This window comes from Meles meles, chromosome 14, assembly GCF_922984935.1.
Source record: "Meles meles chromosome 14, mMelMel3.1 paternal haplotype, whole genome shotgun sequence".
Taxonomy (NCBI): Eukaryota; Metazoa; Chordata; class Mammalia; order Carnivora; family Mustelidae; genus Meles; species Meles meles.
The window spans coordinates 4535222-4563067 of record NC_060079.1 but is presented as its reverse complement, the minus strand read 5'-3'; the positions used below and the strand labels follow the sequence as shown (position 1 = coordinate 4563067).

Sequence of the window (27846 nt, the reverse complement as noted above, 5' to 3'; positions counted from 1 at the left end):
CCTGCCGCCCGGCCTCCCTGCAGAAGTTCCCCTCCCGAGGCTCCGAGCTGCCGGGGGGGGGGGGGGGGGGGGGGGGGGGGGGGTTGCCACCGCGGAACTCAGGTTCGAAGGGCCTGGCGAAGGCCGTCCGAATCTCGCGAGATATGTGGCTGCGCGGGAGTTCTCGAGTCCCGAGAAGAGGAGGTGGAGCCGGACTTTGTGATGGGGCGCTTCCGCAAAGATGGCGGTCGCTGCGACAAGAGGCGCCTGGCTGGCGGCCTGGGGCGGAAGACTGAGGCGCGGGATCGCTGCTGGCCGGCGAGCTTTGCCAGGCCCCGGCCCCGGCCCCTTGACCGCGGCAGTGGCCGGTGTGGCCCTCGCAGGCACAGGAGTGGCATGGTACCATGGCCGCATGAATGTCGTGGCACCCGAGGGCAGCCTCACCGTCTTAGCACAGGTACGGGACCTGACCTTTTCGCCCCCCTAACCAAGCTTCTCCGTCCTCAGACTCCGGGTGGTGGAGGGTGAGGGTCTGGAGCGGGCGGCCGCCGCTCCTCTTCCTGAGCCCAGGTAGGGGCATCGCTGCAGAAGACCCTCGACAGGTGGTAAGTGTTCCTTCCTCAGCTCGACTCCCACGGCGCGCCAAGAGGGCATTGGAGGCCCGCGCAGGAGATGGAGCCTCCCCTGGGAGGATCCCGCGACAGCTGAACACACGAAGCCCACGGTAACAAATTTGCGGTGATGAGTGTGGGCGTGTCTTATTCCAACACTCTTAATTTGCAGTTTTCTCGCTACACGGGGACACCCCCGCGCCCCTCCCTATTTTGGTGAAGTGGTGCACAGATCTGTAGTTGGTGTGTGGCCAGTTCCCTACCTGGACGTACCTTTGTTAACCTTTCTAACTAAAGCCCTTACGACTGGTTCTTTGTATAGTATGATGAAGTTGTCCTAATAGGTGACAGTTTTAATCATAAAAATATCAATCATAAAAATTAGCCAGGTGACAGTTTCCAGATTTTATAATCACCTATAATCCAGTTCAGTGGACTCTGAGCACTAAGAAAAACGTTTCTTTTAAAACTTCCATGTATTAAAGGTATAAGTTCCCTACTTAGATATAAAATTGCCACGTAAAGTATTTGGAAATTTGAAAAGTACTATTTTTTACATATTTTATGGACTTTTAATTTTAACAAGTTTTAGTGTGTGTATTGTTTTGAAAATTAAAAGCACTATTCTGTTTGTTAGGTTTACATTATACCTTTCTAATGAAAAACCCAAGCAACAGTCAGATACAATGAAAGAGGAAAAGAGGATTTGTGAATTAAAGTTAAGCATTGACAAACGACAGTATTTACTTGTATTGAATTAAGATGCCACATAGATAATACATTCAGTAACTCTTTCCCATCCTCTTACCATTTCTGATCATAGGTGAAAGGATCTGTCTTGTGGTATTTTATAGGATTTTTGTTCTTCTGGTGCCAAGGATTCAACTTATTTATCATTGGTGCCTCTCTTTTCTCAGCCTCTTAATTCATCCTGTTTAGGACCCTTAGGTTAATCATCCCAAGTATATCACATAATGTACCCTTCTTTAGAAACCATTGTGCCTCATTTGGCCTAGGATAAAATCCACATTTAAAAATTTTGTCATTCAAAGCCCTTAGTAGTAACACTCTGACGTATCACTACTCATATATACCTTCCAATCAAAGTGATTCACCAGAACGTGACCTCAATTTTATCCCCTTAGCAATTTGTAGATTCTGGTTTCAGTTAATCTGAAATCATTTTTTTTTCCTGGCCCACGTCTAGCCTACTTGTGTTTTAAATTCCTGACATGACACTAAAAACTTTACACCAGTATATTTGAATTCTCTCCAGCTCTCTCCCCTCCCCCAACCTGTAGTACTTTAGGCTTAGAAACCAGTTTATTATCCATTGGTTGGTTGTTGTTGGTGGTGGTGGTTTCTTTGTTTTTTTGAGAGAGGGAGCATGCATGAGCTTAGTGGAGGGAAGCGAGAGAATCTAAAGCAGCCTCCACACCCAGCAAGCAGCCGGAGACGGGGCTCAGTCTCACTACCCTGAGATCAGGACCTGAGGAAAAATCAAGAGTCAGTAGCTTAACTAACTACCCAGGTGCCCCCCATAACAAAGTGTTTTGACACAGCATTTGCTTGATCTGCTGTTGGACTAATTCAAAACCGTGGTTCTCATCCTTCTACCACCATAGTAGACTTGAAGATGACCACACATTCCTCTCTGCAGCGGTGGCTCAATACAGCAAGGATTGAGGGGCATATAGTTTGAAAACTCTCCCTCCACCTCAGTGATTCTGGTAATACTTCCCTAAAAAGAGGCCTGTCTCCTTTTAATTCGTCTACCATAACCACCACTTTAGAGTCATGTGTGCATAGTTGAGAATCAATGATAGGTGCATACCATTTCTTGATACAGTTTTATGTATTAGTATAGTTATTTACTTAGTATTACAAGGTGATAGAATCTTCCTGATACAAATTTTTTTTTTTTAAGATTTTATTTATTAGAGAGAGAGAGAGCAAGCACAGGCAGACAGAGTTGCAGGCAGAGGCAGAGGGCGAAGCAGGCTCCCTTGCCAAGCAAGTAGCCCGATGTGGGACCCGATCCCAGGACGCTGGGATCATGACCTGAGCCGAAGGCAGCCGCTTAACCAACTGAGCCACCCAGGCGTCCCTGATACAAATTTTTAATAATAGTAATAATGACCTTTATTTTCAATCAGCACACCGGGACAGTTCTCCAGTAAAAATAGGGAATTTATGATCATTGAATCCTACACTTCAGTGGTTCCCATTTGTGACCAACAGCTTGCATTTGTGAGGGTCAGTCAGAAACAGGGTAGAAATCAAGGTCATGAAATAGCAAGTAAATTGGAGTTTCCCTTCTTTCTTTCCTTCCCTCTGCAATTACTGAAATGCCTACTCTCTGCCAGGCAGTATGAAAGGAGTGGGGATTTGAAATAGAATTCAAATGCTTATGGTTTAATGGGGGAGGGCAACTTTAATACAGATTGGTGAATGCTGTGATAAGGGTAAGTTCTGGGTGCTATGGGAACACAATGGAAGAGCACCTAACAGTCTTGGTTTCATGAAGTAATAATAGGTAAATAGAGCCTATAGGATGATGGGGATTTTGCTGGGCAAAGAGAATGGGAAGAATGTTACAAGCAAAGGGTGTATTGCAGAGTTCTGAAGATAAGAGTTTGACTCAGTAGATTATGAGCTTCAGGAGATGAGGTTCAAAACTGGGGATGAGTGGTGGCAAAAAATCATCAAGAAGTGCCCCTTAAGCCATATGACAGAAATTTTTGTCTTGAGAATAACAAGGGGACATTGTAGGGGTTCTTAACCCTCCTGTATCCCAAAAGATCCAGACGTGGAATTCAGAGAGTCTATGAACTTAAATAGAAAAAGATTACTTTCTTTTTTTATTAACCTATAATTTGCTATTTTCTTCAGTTATGAATTTAGGCAACAAGCTGTAGTAGTAATAATAGCATTTGTTATCAACAGAAATCTCATATTTTCCTATTATAATTGTTACAGATATTGCAGAGTATCACTTCTTTGAAGTCAGACTATTTATTCTCTGTATTTATTCCACTATGTAATGTTATTTAATGCATAAAGAATTGCATATATTTCTTTATCAAAATTTGGCTTTGACCTTTGGAAAGAGTATCAAGACTTCAGTGAAGTCTTGAAAACTGGATGAGGGATCTATTGTAATAATTTCAGAGAGGGATGATGATGGCTAAATTAGTGGATGAATTTGAAAGACATTTAGAAGGTAAGTTTGCAAAGAATCGGAGTTGCAGATGTTATATAAAATGTAATTATAGTGTTTTTAAAAATATGTAGTGATTTCAGCTGGGCAACAAAACATTTTATTCTACAGATCTTTAGAGAATTTGCTTTGGAGCACATGAGTGTATTACTTTTTTGTAAACTTCTTCTGAAACACTTAAGATTATTTGAAAACTCTTCTAAGATTTTACTGTTACTCCCTTTACAATATTATTTTAATTGCTTCTGGCATAGTAGAATTCAATAAGAAAGGGGAAAGACGAAAGTATTATATTATTCCAATCCATTCTTCTGTAAAAGGGTAGCCGCCTTGTTCATAAACAGTGATTTAGGGGCACCTGGATGGCTCAGTCAGTTAAGCATCTGCCTTTGGCCCTCTCCGATGGAGCCCCACGTTGGGCTCCCTTCTCAGCTGGTAGTCAGCTTCTCCCTCCCCTGCTAGTACACCCACTCTCATTCTCTCTCTCAAATAAATAAATAAAATCTTTTAAAAAATGATATGTTTAAAGACATAGGTCTATTTCAGTAGTGAAAGCAGTTAGGAGCTAGAAAGTTTTAGATTTGGAATGGCAAAATTACTTTCTTCCTGCAGGTATTTCAGTACAAAAGTTTTATAGCTATTACCGTATTTTGCGTTCACAAGCTAGAAATAGTATATTGATAAACTACAACTGATGAAAACTAACAGATTTCCATATCACTAAGTAAATCTTTAGTGCCATGTCAGATCAGACTATAAAGCTTTTTGAACCATGGGTATTATAAACCATTGTAATAATAAAGGCCTGAAACTGACGAGGAAAAGAAAGGTAAAAAGCTATAAAGCCAAAATAAAGTGCAATATATTTCACAGTTGACAAAATAGTAATAGTATTTTATTTGTTTTATTCATTTGTTATTTGTATTAATATTTCATTTATTCTCTAAATGTTTGTATTTTTTACCTTAATTTTCAAATTATTTATGTGATACTGGATACTATATGTTTATCAGACTTCATAATAGGATATTTTTGGCTTGCTTTTAATGAAAAATTTGTTTAAGAATTGTATTTAAAAACCAGAGGCACCTGGGTGGCTCAGTTGGTTAAGCAGCTGCCTTCGCCTCAGGTCATGGTTCCAGGGTCCTGGGATTGAGCCCCACATCGGGCTTCCTGCTCAGCAGAGAGCCTGCTTCTCTCTCACCCGCTGCCTGCTGCTCTGCTTGCTTGTGCTTTCTCTCTCTCTGTCAAATAAATAAATAAAATCTTTAACTGAAAAAAAAGAATTATATTTAAAAAGCAAAATTACAGGGGCTCCTGTTGGCTCTCTTGGTTGAGCATCCGACTCTTGATTTCAGCTCAGGTCATGATCTCAGGGTTCTGCGATTGAACCCCTTATTGGGCTTCATGCTTAGTGGGGAGTCTGCTTGAGATTATCTCCCTGCCCCTCTACCACCGCCACCCCACCCCATGTATGCTCATGTGCATGTGTTCTCTCTCTCTCAAATGAATAAATAAATCCTTCCTAAAAAATAAAATTAATTTTGTATGACCTAGTCTATAAAACGGTATAAATGTTTATTCTAAATAAATTCAAATATCTTATACAGGTTCATAAGTATGAGATTTATTTTTATATGTTTATTTATGTATATTTATAAATCTTTGAAACTTTTCCCCAATAACATTTAATCAGTTTTTTTCTTTCATAGAACTTACTACTCTTTGAAGTTTTATCTATTTGTCTTCTCCCACTAGAATGGTCTCTTGGATGAACCATGAGAGACTATGGACTCTGAAAAAAAGAGTCTGAGGGTTTTGAAGGGGCGGGGGGTGGGAGGTTGGGGGAGCCAGGTGGTGGGTAATAGGGAGGGCACGTATTGCGTGGAGCACTGGGTGTGGTGCATAAACAATGAATTCTGTTACAGTGAAAAGAAATAAATAATAAATAAATAAATAAATAAATAATAGAAAAAAAAAGAATGAATCAATCCCCTTCAATAAAGAAGGGTTTTGAAGTACATTAAAACTTTATTTTAATGCAAAAAAAAAAAAAAAGAATGGCCTTTGATCTTTTTCATCTCTGTGTATTTATGGTCATGTGAAGACACATAATAAATGTTTATTCAAGGAGTAAATGAATGAACTCTACAAAATAACAAAATGACCCGGTCTAACTTTTGTTTGACTGGCATTTATAGAAATACTAGACAAGCAGTATCCAAAAATGGTTAGAATCAGCTAAGTTGCTAAATGTTCTGTGTATACTCAATTATATACTTCAAGTCATAAAGATATGTCATCCCATATTCCCAGTAGAAAATAAAGTAAATAGGAAATCTTGCTCTTTTCTGCTATATCCCAAGGGCCTCGAAAAGAGTCTTGTGCATCGTAGGTGAGGTAAATATTTATTGAAGGAGTGGATAAATTGATGGAATTTATAATGTAATAATAATAGATATATCTTTCTCTCAAAAATGTAAAAGATGGGCCCATTTCACTTGTTCATGTGTATGGGATTTCATTTTTTTAATATATTTTTTAAAGATTTTTTTATTATTTTATTTATTTGACAGAGAGAGAGAGATCACAAGTAGGCAGAGAGGCAGGCAGAGGGGGCAGCAGAAGCATGCTGAGCAGAGAGCCTGATTCAGGGCTCAATCCCAGGACCCTGAGATCATGACCTGAGCTGAATGCAGAGGCTTAACCCACTGAGCCACCCAGGTGCCCCTGAGATTTCATTTTTAATCCCCGTATTAGCATTTTTGTTTGTCTTCATATGGCAAGCTTTTGTCCTCTGCTATCATATTAAAATAAAAAAATTAATTTTAGAATTTAAATAAAGTTAATTGCATTTTCATTCCAGTTACTGAGATGTTTCAACTTATAAACCTCAAGCCAATTAAAATGTTTTTAAATTTGGAAGTAATCCTGACGTATGATGAAAACTAACCATAAAAATGAAAACTCTGTTTAGATATACTGATACTATATTCTGATATTATATTTTGATATTCTCGTTACATGTATAGTATATACTATGTATGTCATATTTATTACACTGACTGAAGATGTAAATATAACAAGATCTGTACCTTAATGATTGATTAAAATTCTTCTTATGGAGAGAGTGGTTTTGGCTTATTTAACTGAGTGTTTCTGGTAGAGAGTAAGCCCCTAGGAGCCTGAATGTGGTGGCTCAGGCTTCAGGGGTAAGGGAAGGTTGCTTTGCATAATGGAGGCAGAAGAATTTGGAGCATGTGGTTCCTGGTATTGAGCACCTCCTCTTTCCAGGCTCCACACTCAGAAGGGAGTCTGCTTAAAATTCTCTTTCTGGCTTTCCCGTTGCCCCTGCTCCTGCCTTGCATGTGCACTCTCTCTCTCTAAAAGTAAGTATTTTTTTAAAAAATTTTAAAATACATTTTAAAAAATATTTACGAGGGGCGCCTGGGTGGCTCAGTGGGTAAAGGCCTCTGCCTTCAGCTCAGGTCATGATCCCAGGGTCCTGGGATCGAGCCCTGCATCGGGCTTTCTGCTCAGCAGGGAGCCTGCTTCCTCCTCTCTCTCTGCCTGCCTCTCTGCCTACTTGTGATCTCTGTCTGTCAAATAAATAAATAAAAAAAAATTAAAAAAAAAATAAAAAATATTTACGTGACTTGATTTTTTTTGTTTTTTAGATATTGGGATGATGAACACTGTATCAAGTTAATTATATCCAACACCTCACCTAGTTATCACTGAGTGCATGTTTGTGTATGGTGAGAACACTTAAAGATTTACCCCCTTAACAAATCTCTGGTATATAATAACAGCATCATAAACTGTAGTCACCATGCTGTATGTTAGATCTCTAGGACTTACTTGCATAACTGAAACTTTAACCCTTTGACCAACATCTTCCCATTTTCCCCAACTCAGAGCAACCACTATTCTGCTCTGTTCTTCTGCTGTTTTAACTGTTTCAGATTTCACAGATAAGTGAGATCATGTAGCATTTGTCTTATTTCACTTAGTGGAATGTCCTCCATGTTCATCCATATTGTTGCAAATGGCAAGATTTCCCTTTTCAAGGCTGAATAATATTTGTGTGTGTCGTTGTGTGCAAATGCACACCACATCTTTTCCATTCAGCCATTGATGGACAGTTGGCTATTGCAAATAATGCTGCAATGAATGTGGGAGTGCAGTACTTTGCAGTACTGATTTCACTTCCTTCATATGCCCAGAAGTAGTATTGCTGGATCATGGTAATTCTATTTTTAATTTTCTGAGGAACCTCTCTATATTGTTTTTCATAGTGGCTGTACCTATTTTCATTCCCAGCCAACAGTATAGAAGGGTTTTCTTTTCTTCACATCCCCTACAGTATTTGTTATCTTTTGTCTTTTGATAATTACTATCCTGACAGGTATGCAGTAATACCTCATTGTGATTTTGATTTGCATCTTCCCGAAGATTAGTGATGTTGAGCACCGTTTCATATACCTTTTGGTCTCTTGTATGTCTTCTTTTCAAAAATGTCTATTCAGGTCCTTTCCCCATTTTTTAAACTGGTTATTTTATTTATTTCTATGGCAATTTAATTGCTTGAGTTCCTTATATATTTTGGATATTAATGCCTTATCAGATGTGTGGTTTGCAGTATTTTCTCCCATTCTGTAGTTTGCTTTTCACTCCGATTTCCTTTGCTCTGCATAAGCTCTTTTAGGTCTGGTGCAATTCCACATGATCATTTTTGCTTTTGTTGCTTGTGCTTTTGGTCACATATTCAGAAACTCATCATCCAGGTCTCTGTCAAGAAGCTTTTCCCCAATGTTTTCCTTCAGTAGTTCTACTGTTTTGAATCTAACATTTAAGTCTTTAATCCACTTTAGTTAATTTTCATATGTGGTGTGAGATAAGGATCCAGTTTCATTTTTCTACATAGGGATATCCAATTTTCTTCATGCCATTTGTTGAAGAGACTGTCCTTTCCCCTTTGTGTGGTCATATATCTGGGCTCTATTCTGTGACATATATCTGTTGTTTTTTTTTTTAAACCAGAATTTGTATCTTTTATTTCTTATTTTTTTAATAAACATATAATGTATTTTTATCCCCAGGGGTACAGGTCTGTGAATCGCCAGGTTTACACACTTCACAGCACTCACCATAGCACATAACCTCCCCAATGTCCATAATCTCACTCCCCCTCTCCGAACTCCCCTCCCCCCGCAACCCTCAGTTTGTTTTGTGAGATTAAGAGTCACTTATGGTTTGTCTCCCTCCCAATCCATCTTGTTTCATTTATTCTCCTACCCCCCTAACCCACCCATGATGCATCACCACTTCCTCATATCAGGGAGATCATATGATAGTTGTCTTTCTCTGATTGACTTATTTCACTAACCATGATACCCTCTAGTTCCATCCATGTCGTCACAAATGGCAAGATTTCATTTCTTTTGATGGCTGCATAGGATTCCATTGTGTATATATACCACATCTTCTTTATCCATTCATCTGTTGATGGACATCTAGGTTCTTTCCATAGTTTGGCTATTGTAGACATTGCTGCTATAAACATTCGGGTGCACGTGCCCCTTCGGATCACTACGTTCATATCTTTAGGGTAAATACCCAGTAGTGCAATTGCTGGGTCATAGGGTAGTTCTATTTTCAACATTTTGAGGAACCTCCATGCTGTTTTCCAGAGTGGTTGCACCAGCTTGCATTCCCACCAGCAGTGGAGGAGGGTTCCCCCTTCTCCGCATCCTCACCAGCATCTCGCATTTCCTGATTTGTTAATTTTAGCCATTCTGACTGGTGTGAGGTGATATCTCATTGTGGTTTTGATTTGTATTTCCCTGATGCCAAGTGATGTGGAGCACTTTTTCATGTGTCTGTTGGCCATCTGGATGTCTTCTTTGCAGAAATGTCTGTTCATGTCCTCTGCCCATTTCTTGATTGGATTGTTTGTTCTTTGGGTGTTGAGTTTGCTAAGTTCCTTATAGATTTTGGACACTAGCCCTTTATCTGATATGTCGTTTGCAAATATCTTCTCCCATTCTGTCAGTTGTCTTTTGGTTTTGTTAACTGTTTCCTTTGCTGTGCAAAAGCTTTTGATCTTGATGAAATCCCAATAGTTCATTTTTGCCCTTGCTTCCATTGCCTTTGCCGATGTTCCTTGGAAGATGTTGCTGTGGCTGAGGTCGAAGAGGTTGCTGCCTGCATTTTCCTCAAGGATTTTGATGGTTTCCTTTCTCACACTGAGGTCCTTCATCCATTTTGAGTCTATTTTCGTGTGTGGTGTAAGGAAATGGTCCAATTTCATTTTTCTGCATGTGGCTGTCCAGTTTTCCCAACACCATTAATTGAAGAGGCTGTCTTTTTTCCATTGGACATTCTTTCCTGCTTTGTCGAAGATGAGTTGACCATAGAGTTGAGGGTCTATTTCTGGGCTCTCTATTCTGTTCCATTGATCTATGTGTCTGTTTTAGTGCCAGTACCATGCTGTCTTGATGATGACAGCTTTGTAATAGAGCTTGAAGTCCGGAGTTGTGATGCCACCAACTTTGGCTTTCTTTTTCAATATTCCTTGGGCTATTCGAGGTCTTTTCTGGTTCCATATAAATTTTAGGATTATTTGCTCCATTTCTTTGAAAAAAATGGATGGTATTTTGATAGGGATTGCATTAAATGTGTAGATTGCTTTAGGTAGCATAGACATTTTCACAATATTTATTCTTCCAATCCAGGAGCATGGAACATTTTTCCATTTCTTTGTGTCTTCCTCAATTTCATTCATGAGTACTTTATAGTTTTCTGCATATAGATTCTTAGCCTCTTTGGTTAGGTTTATTCCTAGGTATCTTATAGTTTTGGGTGCAATTGTAAATGGGATTGACTCCTTAATTTCTCTTTCTTCTGTCTTGTTGTTGGTGTAGAGAAATGCAACTGATTTCTGTGCATTGATTTTATATCCTGACACTTTACTGAATTCCTGTACAAGTTGTAGCAGTTTTGGAGTAGAGTCTTTTGGGTTCTCCACATATAGTATCATATCATCTGCGAAGAGTAATAGTTTGACTTCTTCTTTGCCGATTTAGATGCCTTTAATTTCTTTTTGTTGTCTGATTGCTGAGGCTAAGACTTCTAGTACTATACTGAATAGCAGTGGTGATAATGGACATCCCTGCCATGTTCCTGACCTTAACGGGAAAGCTTTCAGTTTTTCTCCATTGAGAATGATATTTGCGGTGGGTTTTTCATAGATGGCTGTGATAATATTGAGGTATGTGCCCTCTATCCCTACACTTTAAAGAGTTTTGATCAGGAAGGGATGCTGTACTTTGTCAAATGCTTTTTCAGCATCTATTGAGAGTATCATATGGTTCTTGTTCTTTCTTTTATTAATGTGTTGTATCTCATTGATTGATTTGCGGATGTTGAACCAACCTTGCAGCCCTGGAATAAATCCCACTTGGTCGTGGTGAATAATCCTTTTAATGTACTGTTGAATCCTATTGCTAGTATTTTGGCGAGAATTTTTGCATCTGTGTTCATCAAGGATATTGGTCTGTAGTTCTCTTTTTTGGCGGGATCCTTGTCTGGTTTTGGGATCAAGGTGATGCTGGCCTCATAAAATGAGTTTGGAAGTTTTCCTTCCATTTCTATTTTTTGGAACAGTTTCGGGAGAATAGGAATTAGTTCTTCTTTAAATGTTTGGTAGAATTCCCCTGGGAAGCCATCTGGCCCTGGGCTTTGGTTTGTTTGGAGATTTTGGATGACTGTTTCAATCTCCTTACTGGTTATGGGCCTGTTCAGGTTTTCTATTTCTTCCTGGTTCAGTTGTGGTAGTTTATATGTCTCTAGGAATGCATCCATTTCTTCCAGATTGTCCAATTTGTTGGCGTAGAGTTGCTCATAGTATGTTCTTATAATTGTCTGTATTTCTTTGGTGTTAGTTGTGATCTCTCCTCTTTCATTCATGATCTTATTTATTTGGGTCCTTTCTCGTTTCTTTTTGATAAGTCTGGCCAGGGGTTTATCAATCTTATTGATTCTTTCAAAGAACCAGCTCCTAGTTTCATTGGTTTGTTCTGTTGTTTTTTTGGTTTCTATTTCATTGATTTCTGCTCTGATCTTTATGATTTCTCTTCTCCTGCTGGGTTTATGGTTTCTTTCTTGTTCTTTCTCCATCTCCTTTACGTGTAGGGTTAGGTTGTGTACTTGAGACCTTTCTTGTTTCTTGAGAAAGCCTTGTACCGCTATATATTTTCCTCTCAGGACTGCCTTTGCTGTGTCCCACAGATTTTGAATCATTGTGTTTTCATTATCATTTGTTTCCATGAATTTTTTCAATTCTTCTTTAATTTCCTGGTTGACCCATTCATTCTTTAGAAGGATGCTGTTTAGTCTCCATGTATTTGGGTTCTTTCCAGCTTTCCTCTTGTGATTGAGTTCTAGCTTTAGAGCATTGTGGTCTGAAAATATGCAGGGAATGATCCTAATCTTTTGATACTGGTTGAGACCTGATTTGTGACCCAGGATGTGATCTATTCTGGAGAACGTTCCATGTGCACTAGAGAAGAATGTGTATTCTGTTGCTTTGGGATGAAATGTTCTGAATATATCTGTGATGTCCATCTGGTCCAGTGTGTCATTTAAGGCCTTTATTTCCTTGTTGATCTTTTGCTTGGATGATCTGTCCATTTCAGTGAGGGCAGTGTTAAAGTCCCCTACTATTATTGTATTATTATTGATGTGTTTCTTTGATTTTGTTATTCATTGGTTTATATCATTGGCTTCTCCCACGTTAGGGGCATAGATATTTAAAATTGTTAGATCTTCTTATTGGACAGACCCTTTGAGTATGATATAGTGTCCTTCCTCATCTTTTATTATAGTCTTGGCTTAAAATCTAATTGATCTAAGGATTGCCACCCCAGCTTTCTTCTGATGCCCATTTGCATGGTAAATTGTTTTTCACCCCCTCACTTTAAATCTGGAGATGTCTTCACATCTAAAATGAGTTTCTTGTAGGCAAAATATTGATGGGTTTTGTTTTTTTATCCATTCTGATACCCTGTGTCTTTTGATTGGGGCATTTAGCCCGTTAACATTCAGGGTAACTCTTGAGAGATATATATTTAGTGCCTTTATTAGCCTGTAAGGTGACTGTTACTGTATATTGTCTCTGTACCTTTCTGATCTACTACTTTTAGGCTCTCTCTTTGCTTAGAGGACCCCTTTCAATATTTCCTGTAGAGCTGGTTTGGTGTTTGTAAATTCTTTCAGTTTTTGTTTGTCCTGGAAGCTTTTTATCTCTCCTTCTGTTTTCAATGATAGCCTAGCTGGATAGGGTATTCTTGGCTGCATGTTTTTCTCGTTTAGTGCTCTGAATATATCATGCCAGCTCTTTCTGGCATGCCCGGTGTCTGTGGATAAGTCTGCTGCCAATCTAATATTTTTACCATTGTATGTTACAGACTTCTTTTCCCGGGCTGCTTTCAGGATTTTCTCGTCCTGGCTGGATATTTTGTTGATCTTCTGGGGGAGGGGCCTGTTGTAGTGGCTCTCAAGTGTCTTTGCCCGAGGCAGGAGGGATGCTGTACTTTGTCAAATGCTTTTTCAGCATCTATTGAGAGTATCATATGGATCTTGTTCTTTTTTTTATTAATGTGTTGTATCTCATTGATTGATTTGCGGATGTTGAACCAACCTTGCAGCCCTGGAATAAATCCCACTTGGTCGTGGTGAATAATCCTTTTAATGTACTGTTGAATCCTATTGGCTAGTATTTTGGTGAGAATTTTTGCATCTGTGTTCATCAAGGATATTGGTCTGTAGTTTTCTTTTTTGGCGGGATCCTTGTCTGGTTTTGGGATCAAGGTGATGCTGGCCTCATAAAATGAGTTTGGAAGTTTTCCTTCCATTTCTATTTTTTGGAACAGTTTCAGGAGAATAGGAATTGCACTGCCCTTACCAGGGGCCAGACTAAGTAATCCGCTAAGGTTCGCTTTGGGGAGCTTCTGTTCCCTGAACACTTTCCGTAGAGTTCCGGAGGACGGGAATGAAAATGGCGGCCTCCCAGTCTCCAGCCTGGAGGAGCTGAGAGCCCGGGGCCCCCACTCCTCAGTGTGCCCCCAGAGGACAGCACCCAATCACTCCCGTATCCCCAGCCTCCATCCGCGCTCCGAGCTCACCCAGCCCACGACTGGTTCAAGGTAACCCCGAGCTGAGAGTTCAGTCCTCGGCTCTGTCTCTGTAGCCGGCTTCTCCGTTCTTACACCTGCGAGCTCTGCAACACTCCGACACCCCCGATCCTTCTGTGACCCTGCGAAACCTGGGGCCACGCTGCCCCTGCGTGGGCTTCACCCCGGTTTAGCCTCTGAAGCAATGTCCCTCAGTGGAACAGACTTTTAAAAGTCCTGATTTTGTGCTCCGTTGCTCCACCGCTTGCCGGGAGCCTGCCCCTCCCCCCGCGGTCTATCTTCCCGTCGTTTTGGATTCAGTTCTCCGCCAGTCCTACCTTTCAGAAAGTGGTTAATTTTCTGTTTCTAGAATTGCTGTTCTTCTTCTCTTCGATCTCCCATTGGATTTGTAGGTGTTAGCAATGTTTAGATAAGCTATCGAGCTGATCTCCTGCTACCTGATGTAGTCTCAGCCTGCTACTTCTCCGCCATCTTGACCACATTCGACATATGTCTGTTTTTATACGAGTATCAAACTGTTTTGATTACTGTACTTTGAAATTAGGAAGCATAATGCATCAAACTGTTTTGATTACTGTAGTTTGTGTACTTTGAAATTAGGAAGCATAATGCCTCCAGGTTTATTCTTGCTCCAGATCGGATTAACTTTTCAGGGTCTTTGTAGTTCCATATGAATTTTAGGATTTTTTTTTCCCCATTTCCATAAGGAATGCCATTGAGATTTTGAAGGGTATTGCGTGCCTTGAATCTTTAAATCACTTGGGCAGTATGGACATTTTAACAATATTAATTCCTGGAATGGTTTTGAACAATTACGGATTATGAAATGAAAGGTAGGATTTATCCCTGTCAGGGTCTACTCAGGAGACAGAAACTTAACACAGTAATTCGAATGGGGAAGTTTAATAACAAAGAATTATCTAGTAAAGCTGGTTGACTTCTAAAGGAGTAAAGGACTTTAAGGGGTACGGAAGTAGCAGGTGCTAAAAGGTAGCCAGTACCTGTAAGCAAAAGGAGAATAGATAGTGAAGATACTCAGTACTTGGGAAAGCTCCTCCAACCCCAAAGCTGAGATTTAGCTTTTTTGAAGAGGGCATGGTTACCACAGAAATATAAAGTCTGCTGTCCCTAACGCTGGCCAGGTGCTTCAGGCCAGAGCTAGTCTTTGGAAGAAACTCGTCATTGCCGGTAGATGTTTAGGGGCTGGAACTGGTCTATAGAGTGGACCCACTGAATGGGAAGGTGTCCTGAGGACATGGCCAGAGCTGCTGCAGAAGTGGCACCTGGAGCTGCAAATAGGAGGTGACCTGGTATGTGGGAAGCTACTGTGTCGATCTGTTTGGAACTGGCTGGTCTATGAGGGCCGCCTGGCTCCAGCTCTGAATAAAAAAGGCAGAGGTGCCTTCCCTCCTGTTTTCTTGCGGTGTCACTCCAGTGCCCTCTATTGACAGAGGCTAAAATTGTTCTAGCCGGCAAAGGAGAGAAGTCTGCAGGGGGTTCAGTTCCGGTATCACGAAGCAGGCGCCTGGGTGGCTCAGTGGGTTGAGGCTGCTGCCTTCGGCTCGGGTCATGATCTCAGGGTCCTGGGATCGAGCCCCGCGTCGGGCTCTCTGCTCAGCAGGGAGCCTGCTTCCTATTCTCTCTCTGCCTGCCTCTCTGCCTGCTTGTGATCTCTGTCTGTCAAATAAATAAATAAAATCTTTAAAAAAAAAAAAAGATAATTAGCTGCTGGGATAGCTGACAACTTGTACTGAGTTCAAGAGTGTGTCACCCAGGTTTCAACTGGAGTTTTTCCTGTTGTTATTCATGTTGTTAACCACTTGTTATAAAGGGTACTGTCCGGATTTCTTATTGGCATTATATGCAGTGCCAAGGATATGTGGGCACTTAATAGAGCCCCTTGTCCTTTGTGTTTCTTCAGTTATTTGTTATTGAGGAATAAAAGACCTCAGCAAAATGAGTGTTTCTTTCATATTATCTCTCTAGTGCTAAAATTGGGGCCTGGCTGTTGGATGTTATTCACTAAATGTTTGCTGGATGTACATTTCCATGGTTGCAAGGTACACCCTTCTCCATCAGAGATTTCTCATCAAATTAATTATGGCTTTTGTAAAATTCCTGATATTATGGTACAGTAATTGAGGTTTCAAATATTTTCATTGTTGGGCAAAAATTTTAAAAGGTTGTTGAAATTGTCATTTTTAAATTATTGAGAGAGAGATAATGTTAATGATGACAGGAAAATTAGTGAGGTCATTGTGTTCGTTTATCTTACGTATTCACTTGGCGAGGCTGTGGTACCCAGTTGTTTGGTTAAACAGTCTAGATAACTACTGTGAAGGTTTTCTTCAGGTGCAGTTATGTGGAGCACAACTTGGGGCTTGAACTCATGACCCTGAGATCGAGACCTGAGTTGAGATCAAGCTTCATGACTGAGCCACCCTGGCACTAAGAGATGTGATTAACATTTAAGTCCGTAGACTTCAGTAAAGCAGATTACTCTCCATACTGTGGATGGGTGTAATTCAATCAGTGGACAGCCTTAAGAGTAAAACTGAGCTTTTCTGAGGAAGAAAGAATTTGGTCTCTGGAGGCAACATAGAAACCCTTGCCTGAATTTAGGTCTCTTACCAGAAATTCTAGCCCGTCCCACAGGTTTTGGATTTGCTGTCCCCCTCAATCCCATGAGCTAATTCCTTAAAATAAATCCTTTTTTCCCCTCTGTCTGTCTTTCTCCCGTTATACATATAGAATATAAGAATATCTTATTGGTCTCATTTCTCTAGAGAACCCTGACTAATAATAGATTTTGGTACTGGGAATTAGTATGCTGCTATAATAAATACTAAAACTGTGGAAGTAGCTTTGGAATTGATTAATGGATAGAGGCAGGAAGAGTTGAGGCCCATGATAGAAATGGTCTATATTGCCGTAAAGAGACTATTGCTGCAAATAATGTATGTTGCAGGTGCTTCTGATGAGGAGGTCTCAGATGGAAATGAGGAACATGGTAGTGGAAACTGAAGGAAAAGCAGTTTCTATGGATAAAGTGGCAGGGCACTTGGCTAAATTGTGCTCTACTATTTTATGGGAGGTATAGCTTGTGAGTGTTAAAATTGGATATTTAATTGAGCAGATTTCTAAGCAGACTGTTGAAGTCATGGTGCAGTTTCTTCTTGCTGTACATGGTAAAATTTGAGAGGAAAGAGGGAAATTAAAGAAGGAATTATTACACACAAAGAAACCAGGACTTGAAGATCTGGAATATTACTACCCTGTCTGTATTTTTAAAAATGAGAAGGATGCTCTGCAGAGAAAATTAAGAGTGTGGCTAGACAGCCATTTACTAAAGAGGTTAGGAGTGTGAATCCGGTCAAAAAAAACTGCTAGGGTTAGACTGAAGAGGGCAGAGAAGGGATGAAATGAAGGAAGGACTTCTTGGGTTCTACAGGCAAGAAATGGGCTGGTTAGAGCTATCTAGCCAGGAATGTGTTATCTTTCCAGAAAAGAGAAGAATAACTTAAGGAGGGGTACCTGGGTGGCTCTGTTGATTAAGCTTCCAGCTCTTGATTTCAGCTTAGGTCATGATCTCAGGGTCCTGAGATGGAGCCAAAATGCTCAGCAGGGAGTCTGCTTGAGAATTTCTCTCCCTCCCTCTCTGCCTGCTCCCCCACCCTCTCATGCACACTCTTTCTCAAATAAATTAAATCCTTCAGAAAAAAAGAGAGAGATGGAGAGACTAACATTAAGAACACAAAGCACCCAGCCACAAAGGATTATTCTCAAACCTTAAAATAGATTTGCCCTAAATTTCAGACATGCTTGCAACCCTTTTTTCTTCTAGTTTCTGTCTTTTGAAATGGGATGGTATATTTTGTACATGTTCCACCATTGTATTTTGAAACCAGGTAACTTGTCTAGTTTCATAGGTTTACAGGAGTAAACTTTCACCCCAGGATTAGTCATACTCTGAATCTTACCTGGAAGTGACTATGAGAATTTACATGCTGAGATTTGGGACTTAGTCGATGGCATTTTCATGAGATGTTGGACTTAAAGTTGCTGCTGGGATGATTAGGACTTTGGGGGTGTTGGGATGGGATAGTACATTTTGCATGTGAAAGCAGATGAATCTGGGTGGGGCCAGAGGGTGGACTCTTGAGTTGAGTTCTATTCCCCCAAAATTTGTATTTTGAAGTCATGACCTCCACTACCTCAAACTGTGACCTTTTTTGAAAATAGGACCATTGCAGATGTAATTAGTTAAAACTTAGGAGGGATCATATCAGAGTCGGTTGGACCCTGATACAGGATGACTGGTGTCCTAATAAAAAGGGAAATTTAGATGCACACCAAGGGAGAACACCATGTAAAGACTGGAGTTATACTGCCACAAGCTGGAGAACTGCCAGAAACTAGGAAGGGGCCTGGAGCAGATTCTTCTCTCAGGCCTTGAGAAGGAACATGCCCTTGTGGGCACCTCAGTCTCAGAACTTTGGGCCTCCAGACCTTTGAGACAATAAATTTGTTATTTAACCCACTCGGTTTGTGGTACTGTGTTACAAGAGCCCTAGGAAATGAATGCAGTTAATATGTAGCATGGGTCTAAGAGCAGTGATTTCCAGCTGTGTTCTATCAGAGAGACTTCTCAAGATCCAGAAGAAAATTGAATGGGCAGCCTTTGAGAGATCCCTTTTATCTGTTTTATATGTAGAAATTAGGACTCTGCTACTACAACTTGAAATCAATTTTAGATTTTTGAACTAACATCTATTTTGCGTTTAGCACACATCAGGTATTATAATGCCTTTGAATTTTCCAGTAAACTTTATATTTTCAATGAGAAAATTTAGTAAGTTGCCAATATGAAAACTGGTCTTGTGGTGACCAAAAATTGTTACACTTCAGAAAAATATGCATTTAAAACCATACTATAAGAAACTTATAATTTCAAGGTTTATGAAAAATGTGGCTTGATGTATGAGAGAATCACTTTGATCTTCCAAGGGGAGGATGTTATATAAATTGAGGTAATGTGTTACTTTCTGGGTAAATAAAATTATTTTCTTATGTAATTGTGATTATTATTTAGTTGTCAGGTCTGATTGGAATGATTTCTCATGTATTCCTTATTGACATTTCATAAATATATTTTCCTTTCTCTTACTGGCTTAATTTGCTTACTTTTATGTAAGTTAAAAGAAATTAGAGGAAAAAACGCCTTTAAGATATATTCATATAAATATCTTGCCTACATGACAAAATGTCTCACACATGAACATATCTTAGAATTAATATGCGTATTGATGTGATTTTTGTCTTTAAATCCCATTTAATGATCTTCTTGACCTATATTTCTAAACTGATATTTTGCCTTTTAATCCTCCCTCACCTTAGATTTATGATTGAGCATTTTTTTAAATTTTTTTTTTTTTAGATTTTTTATTTATTTATTTGACAGAGAGAGAGATCACAAGTAGGCAGAGAGGCAGGTAGAGAGAGAGGAGGAAGCAGGCTCCCTGCGGAGCAGAGAGCCCGATGCGGGGCTCGATCCCAGGACCCTGAGATCATGACCTGAGCCAAAGGCAGCGGCTTAATCCACTGAGCCACCCAGGCACCCCGATTGAGCATTTTTTTTTAAAGATTTTATTATTTATTTGTCGGAGAGAGAGAGAACACACAAGGAGGAGGAAGCGGCAGGCAAAAGGAGAAGCAGGTTCCCGGCTGAGCAAGGAGCCTAGTATGGGACTCAGTCCCAAGACCTTGGGATTCATGACCCAGCTGAAGGCAGATGCTTAACTGACCATTGCCCTATGATTAAGCATTTTTAATGGGTTTAAGGTAGACTGCAGCAATATTAATCATTTAGCAACTTGTATTACAAAACAGCATTAGCTTATAGAAACTTTTAATATTCTCAGAACAGCCTGGTTTTTTCATACCTTTAATTTTTACATTTTGACATCCATGATAATTATCAATTTCTCTTTTATCAGTTCCTGCTGATTGCTAGGAATTCCCTCCTTCTGACCATCGTAATTCTATCCACAGACATGATCTCCTTAAAGCCTACTTTAGTATCTCCTTTCTTATACTTTTCATCATAATTTTTGTGCCATCAGTTAGCATTTGCATTTTCTTAGCAAATCTATTGTCTGGTCTCTCTAACAATATTATTAGCCATTAAACTCAAACTTTTTTTATATTCTGACCCATATCATTTTAATTTGTTAAAGTATCAAATAACTTTAAAAAATCCTTATTAAAGTGGAATTAATTAGATACAGTATCACACCACTCCCATACTTATATTTCCCTCCTTCTAGGGCACATTTCTTTGTTTCTTTTTTTTTTTTTTTTTTTAACATTTTAACATATCTAAAATCAGGATATGTCTTACAGTCAGTGGTGTTTTACAGTCCCCTTCGGCCAGGTGGCAATCATGACCTAATTGTTATTGCCTGTTACTGTGAGACTTTGTCTACTTTTTTATCACTTAAATCGAGATACATGCATTGTTTGACAAAACCTTAGTCTTTAGAAGAGAAATCATGGGCATAGAAATACTTCTCAAAGAAACAGGAAAAACAGTTTCCCTGAGATCAGAAACTAATGCTTAGGGCAAGAAAAGGAAAGTCAGAACAGGTTAAGAATGGTCAGAAAAAGATGTTTTTTTTGTCACTGTGGTCAAAACATGGTAGACTAACATAATTTGAGGATTAACAAATAGTATTAAAGGGTCTTCCTAAATAGGTATCTAGACTGCCTTAAAGTCTTCAGTCTTCTTATATTTCACTTATATTTACAACCTACCTAGAATTTGGACTTGAAGCTTTTTTTCCTTGAGGAAAAAAATATGGTGGAGTGTCATGTTTCATTCACTGCCTCACATTATAAAGCTTTGTTGATGTGTTTACATTAATTTTTATATAATTATCTCTATAGTTAATTCTGTTGTAGAAACATATTATAAATGTCAAATTTGATATTACTTAATATGTTTGATTTAAGATGCCTTCATATTGGGAGAAAGCAAAATGTTTCCAACAATGCAGTTCTAAGTCTGGCTTCTCTAAAACTATAAAAAAAAAAATTAAGATCCAGGACTCACTGAAATTCCATTCACCTTAAGCCCACATTTAGTTATTAATATCTTACTATAAGGGGGTGACATGGGTGAAGATGGTGAAAAGGGAGAAACCTCCAGCTACAAAACAAAGTCCTGGGAATGTAACATACGTCGTGGTGACAGTAGTTAATAATACTGTATTGTATGTCTGAAGGGTGCTAAGGGAGTAGATCTTAAACATTTTCATCATATAAACTCTAAATGGATGAAAGATCCCAATGGGAGACAGGAATCCATCAAAATCCTAGAGGAGAACATAGGCAGTAACCTCTTGACATCAGCCACAGCAACTTCTTTCAAGACACATCTCCAAAGGCAAGGGAAACAAAAGCAAAAATGAATTTTTGGGACTTCATCAAGGTCAGAAGCTTCTGCACAGCAAAGGAAACAGTCAACAAAACAAAGTGGCAACTGACAGAATGGGAGAAGATGTTTGCAAATGACACTACAGACAAAGGGCTGATATCCAAGATCTGTAAGGAACTTTGCAAACTCAACACCCAAAAAAAACCAGATAGTTAAGTCAAAAAATGGGCAGAAGACATGAACAGACACTTCTCCAAAGAGGACATACGAACAGCTAACAGACGCATGAAAAAGTGTTTGTCGTTAGCCATCAGGGAAATTCAAATCAAAACCACGTTGAGATACCATCTTACACCAGTTAAAATGGCAAAAATTGACAAGGCAAGAAACAACAAATGTTGGAGAAGTTGTGGGGAAAGGGAACCCTCTTGCACTGTTGGTGGGAATGCAAATTGATGCAGCCACTTTGGAAAACAGTTTGGAGGTTCTTCAAAAAATTAAAAATAAAGCTACCCTGTGACCCACCAATTGCAGTACTGGTTATTTATGCCAAAGATACAGACATAGTGAGAAGGGCCATATGCACCCCCATGTTCATAGCAGCAATGTCTACAATAACCAAACTGTGGAAAGAGCCAAGATGCCCTTCAACGCACAAATGGATAAAGAAGATACAGTTCGTATACACAATGGAATATTACTGAGTCATCAGAAAGGATGAATACCTAACTTGCATCAACATGGATGGGACTGGAGGAGATTATGCTAAGTGAAATAAGTCAAACAGAGAAAGTCAATTATCATATGGTTTCACTTATTTGTGGAACATAAGGAATAGCATGGAGGACATTAGGAGAAGGGGAAATGAAGGGGGAGAAATCGGAGTGGGAGACAAACCATGAGAGACTTTAGACATCAGGAAGCAAACTAAGGTTTTAGAAGACAGGGGAGTGAGGGGGTTGGGTGAGCCTGGTGATGGGTATTAAGGAGGGCACAGATATTATGGAGCACTGGGTGTTACATGTAAACAGTGAATCATGGGACACTGCATCAAAAACTAATGATGTAATGTATGGTGACTAACATAACACAATTAAAAATAAATAAATCTCATAAGGGATAAACATTGTAACTGTGTGATGATGGATGATAGACTCATGGTGGTCATTTCACAATGTGTACACATACCGAATCTTGTACACCTGAAACTAATATAATGTTGTATATCAGTTGTATCTCAATTTTTTGAAAATACCTTACTACACAACCACCATTATAAAGTACTTATACATAACTTTTGGCTCTAATTATCATTTTACTAACAATACTTAGCAGTCCCTGGCTTATAGTAAGTATTTAATTTTTGAATGAATAAGTGAATAAATAAATGAATGAAGGATAGAGTACCCAACTAAAGCTGTGTTTAAATGATGAAAATCAGTTGAAAAATAGTATGCCTTTCCTCCAGGCTTCAATCCATCTATATTGTTCTAAGGCTTCTTTGCAGTTTTAAAGCCCTTTGACTTCTCAACTAGCAAAAGCTAGTTACCTTGCAGAATGTCCCTAAATTTAGATTTGGCTGATGTTTCTTCATGATTTATGCATTTTTGTTAAGAATAACACTAAAGCTATGCTGTATTTTTCTCAATGTATCATATTAAGGAAGCATATGATATAGATTGCTGCTGATGATATTAACTTTTATCACTTGGTAAGATGGTATCTGCCAGATTTCTCCATTGTAAAGTTAATGGTTTTTTTTTTATACTCAATAACTAGTATTTTGTGGGAGGTACTTTAAAGCTTCATGAGGCTTTCTCTTCTCCACTGTTTATTCATTCATTAATTCATTCCTGTCTGTTCAGATTATGGGTTCCTACTTTATTCAAGGGTTTCAGTCCATGACCATAATTCACAGACAGTCCCCAACCTATGGTGGTTGATTTACAATTTTTAGACTTTTTACAGTGGTGCAAAAGTGCAAAAGTGATCCCCATTCAGTGGAAACAGTACTTTGAATTTTGACCTTTTCCCAAGCTAGCCATGTGTGGTACCTCCTCTGTCATGCTGTTGGACAGTGACAATAAGCTGCAGGTCCCCAGGTCCCAGTCAGGCACGTGATCATAGGGTTAACACCTGATACACTTAGAATCATTCTGCACCCATACAACATTATATTTATCAGTTGCAGTACAGTTTTAAATCAATTACATGATTTATTCATACTTTATTATAAAATTGGCTTTGTGTTCAATGATTTTGCCCAACTGTAGGCTAATGTTAGTGTTCTGAGCACGTTTAAGGTAAGCTAGGCTAAGTTGTGATGTTCAGTAGGTTAGGTCTATTGGATGCATTTTTGTATTTTCAGCCCACTATGGGTTTTTTGGGGACACGATGCTATCATAACTTGAGGAAGATCTGTATTTGAGAAATGGATCTCCCTGTATGTAATCAGTCTCCTGAAAGCTATGCCTTGGATATGCCATGCCCCACTCCTCTTACCCCTAGTGAAGGAGAAGAACAAACAGAGGTCCTACAGCTAATTCTTGATTAATTGTTCTAAAAGAAAAGGACTTTTAGCATAACAAACACAAAACAACAACTTGCCTAGGATATAATAAGTGATAGTTTCTGAAATATCGGAAGGAAAGAGGGAAGAGGATGCCTGGAAAAGCAGCTTCTAGGAAGCTGAAAGTAGATGTCTTCCCCCACTGACTTTAATGCTGTCATAATTTGTTTGTTTGTTTTAACTGTATTTCAATGTTTATGCTGAGCTTGATGCTAAAAAGATTTTAAATGGCTTAGAAAAGTGCTATTGTGGGCAATAATTTTTAAATGGAGAGAAAAATAGCATTCAGATGAGGTTATAGAAAAGATTAAAATAATGCTATAAGATCTCTGATGTTATATTTGAAGTTAACTATAAATTTGATCTTAAATTTTGCAACAAGTTCCAAGAGGAGAACAAGCCAGTTATGTGCTTCATAGTAGTCAGTTGCTTAGAAACAACTAAATCTGGGAATAAGACAGTTATTTTCTACTGTTTCATAAAGAGGATACTGTAGCACCATTATAGTAAGAAGAATAGCAAGAAGTTTCATATGGCAGTTTTTTATAATCTCAAAGTGGGACATTTGCATAGCCAAAAAATATTAGATAAGTGGCAAAATGCTTACCATTACAGTATAGTCTTGAAAAAACCGTTCAAGGAAGGGGTACCTACTTAAGTCTTTTGCTGCTGAGATGTGAGAACAGAAAGTTGTGCTTTAGGTATGGCAGTAGGGAAGAGGTTGGTGAACTGGAGAAGAGGAATTTCAGTTAAATACTGGGGACTAATTTAATTGGAATGTGTTGAGTAGAGATGGTGAAGTAAGGAAGCAAAGAATATGAATGGAGATAATTCATTCTACAAGTGTTACTGTAGAGGATATTTAGGAAGACACAAGATACGAGACCAAGGTAGAGTTTTGTTTTTAAGATGTGAGACAATAGAAGACATTTGAATGCTGATAAAATAATGTAATAAAGAGGCAAAAATTGTTACAGATCTATGAGAGGGTAATCATAGATTAAAGTCTTTGAGAAAGGAAGCTATATGGAGTCAAGACCACATGTAAAAAGGAGTAAAAGCAAAGGGTTTAGTTAGTCCTAGAAGCTGGCTATAGACTTTTTTCCACACTTTCCTTCTATTAAAAAACAAACAGGCAAAAGAGCCTGGTTGTGAACTGCTCTGGGAAAATGGGCCATGTCAGAGGAATCTGTAATGACTGCCACTAGAGAGAAAAACCCATAGAGATAGCGGGAAGGGGATAACAGAGTTCATGAAGAATGAGAGCTTAAAAACAAATTTCAATGAGTTTAGGACCAATTACCGTAAAATTCTAATGGCTTTGTTTTGGTGAGTTTTTCCAGTGTTGCTAAAAGTACCATCTAATAAGTTATTTTGAAGAAAAATTTGTACTATGAGTTTAATATAATTAAAATATATTAAAAATTAAAATATTTATTAAAAATGGCATGAAAATTATTAAAAATTAAAATATTTAAAGTCTAAAATAGTAAGAGAACACCAAGGATGATTTGTTTTCCTCTGATAATATTTAAATTCACATTTGAATTCATATTTTATACTTCGTGGGTATGACCAGACTTAAACAAATGGTCATCAATTTTAAATAAATACAAGCAAGAAATATTAATTGGGACGTGAATTTGCAAGTTTCATTAAAGGTAATGCATTTCTGTTATTTATCAGTGAATAATTTTAAAACTCCAACATGTGGGGCACCTGGGTGGCTCAGTGGGTTAAAGCCTCTGCCTTTGGCTCAGGTCATGATCCCAGAGTCCTGGGATCGAGCCCCATATCGGGCTCTCTGCTCCACAGGGAGCCTGCTTCCTCCTCTCTCTCTGCCTGCCTCTCTGCCTAATTGTGATTTCTCTCTGTCAAATAAATAAAATATTTAAAAAAAAAAACTCCAACATGTAATTAATACAGTGGAGCTATTTTAATTTGCTGTGACAACCCTACACAATTCATAAAATTAAATTGGTGTTACTTTCTTTTATTCCAGATTGTCTGACTATATTTGTGGTGATTATTTTTGTGAAAAGTGGGTAAAAGACAATAATACCATAAGCAATGGGTAAAACACGAACTTACTGGAGTATATTTGGATTGGACTGTATATGTGTGGAGTGCATTGGGTTTAATGATAGTACATTTAAAATTGCTATGCCAAGGGCAGTAGACTTTACAGCAACATACAGAAGTTTAATAACCATGAAATGCTGAAAGGCCAGTGAAAACTAAAGCTTTCTTTAGTCAACAGTAAAGCGAGAATGCAAAGACGTTTTTATTCTTTATTGCCCCAGGTAAAAATGTCTCTAGAAACAGATAAAAGCTTTGATGTTAATAAACCCAGATGGAAGTAAAAAATCAAAGTGTGTAAATGGCTAGATTATGAAAAGAAAGATAACACAGTTATACCCTGTAATTAGATGTAATTTGTGCTTTTGGCATCGCTATTTGTCCTACATGAATGAGAGGTTGTCTAACTTTCCTTCCTTGTATAATAGGAGGACAGTACTTAGATATCCTACTGTAAATCTTCTGTGGTACTTTTCTCGGGGGTAGGGGGACCAAGGAAAAAAAGAAAAACAAATTGTAATATCAAAGCAGAAGTGTATTTTATTCTTTCCTTTGGCAATTACATTTGTTTAGCTGAACCCAAGTAAAAAATTCCTATTTGCCCTTACTCTATAAAACATAGGTTCTAGTAGGTCATGTATACAAATTAATGCTCTTGTTATTGTGAATTTTAGAGTTTTATGAATTATAACAGTGCATAAACCTATTGTAAGCCACCAGTAGTGGCAATATATGAATTAAAATTTAAAAAGATTGAATGAAATAAGATTGTTAAGTGTTTCAAATTGTAAATTTCACTCTAGAAATAATACTTAATGAATCATATGTTTAAGTACAGCCTGGTACATGCGGAAAATTTTTATCTACATCTATGAAAGTTGCATGAATGTGTGATACACACAATAAAAGTTGTCACAATTAAGAAATACAGCCATATAAAGTCTTAAATTTATCCACATATATTGTATGATTCATGTATTAGGTACTAGAAACTTTATACCTTGTTATCCTATTACATGTGAGTTCCAAGCATCTCCCTCCTCAGTTCTTCATGACTTAGCTGGTATCTACCTTGGAAATGGAAACCATTTTTTATATTAGACAAAATAAACCTTAAATAGTAGAAGTGCAGTGTTTTTTTCATAAATTGCTCTAAATATTTCAAAGCAGAACATGACTGACTTAGTAAATCTGGGAGTATCATGCCATTTTTCTCACTTGCTAGTATACAAAATTAGAAGATTATACATAAGAAATTTTAAATGGGTTGATTTCCGTATATTTGTGTGTATGCAATGTAAATACCAAGAAATTAAATCACACTACTAAAAGTGTTTTAAAGACATTTTTATTTTCAGTTTAATTTGGTCATAATTGCCTAGTTAAGAACCAGCTCAAATCAAGCCCTAATGTGGCTTCTGCCTGTTTAAACTCAGTCCTGGGGAGTTGCTTGGAATTGCTCCAGGGTTGAAGTCTCTGTCAGGAGACTGCTGTTGTAGTGTAGCACTGCTTTCATGTGTTGCTTCAGTATGTGTCCGGTCGCTGTGGCTTGCTTACTGCAGAGGAAGAGCAGTAAACAGCTGAGCACCTCCTAAAGGCTCATGCGATTATCGGTCCTACATACATCAGAGTATAATGTGAAAGCCTTATCTCTTCTAGTAGACATACCAAGTATAAGATACTTCAATGGCAAGCCAGGAAAGAATGATTAGAAACAAACATTGGGCTTTAATTAACAAACCATTGCAATAGAAAGT

At 38.5% G+C, this 27846-nt stretch overlaps 1 protein-coding gene across 2 annotated transcripts in view; it reads left to right on the top strand.

Moving 5' to 3' along the window:
• The first annotated feature begins 214 nt into the window (after nucleotides 1-214).
• Nucleotides 215-27846, top strand: part of MICU2 (mitochondrial calcium uptake 2) — a 154795-nt gene continuing 127163 nt past the window's right edge. For both annotated transcript variants that reach the window (XM_046028270.1, XM_046028269.1), the window contains exon 1: nucleotides 215-436. In XM_046028270.1, coding sequence (XP_045884226.1) covers nucleotides 221-436 — 216 coding nt within the window. In that variant the 5' untranslated portion in view covers nucleotides 215-220. The remainder of the gene's footprint in view (nucleotides 437-27846) is intronic.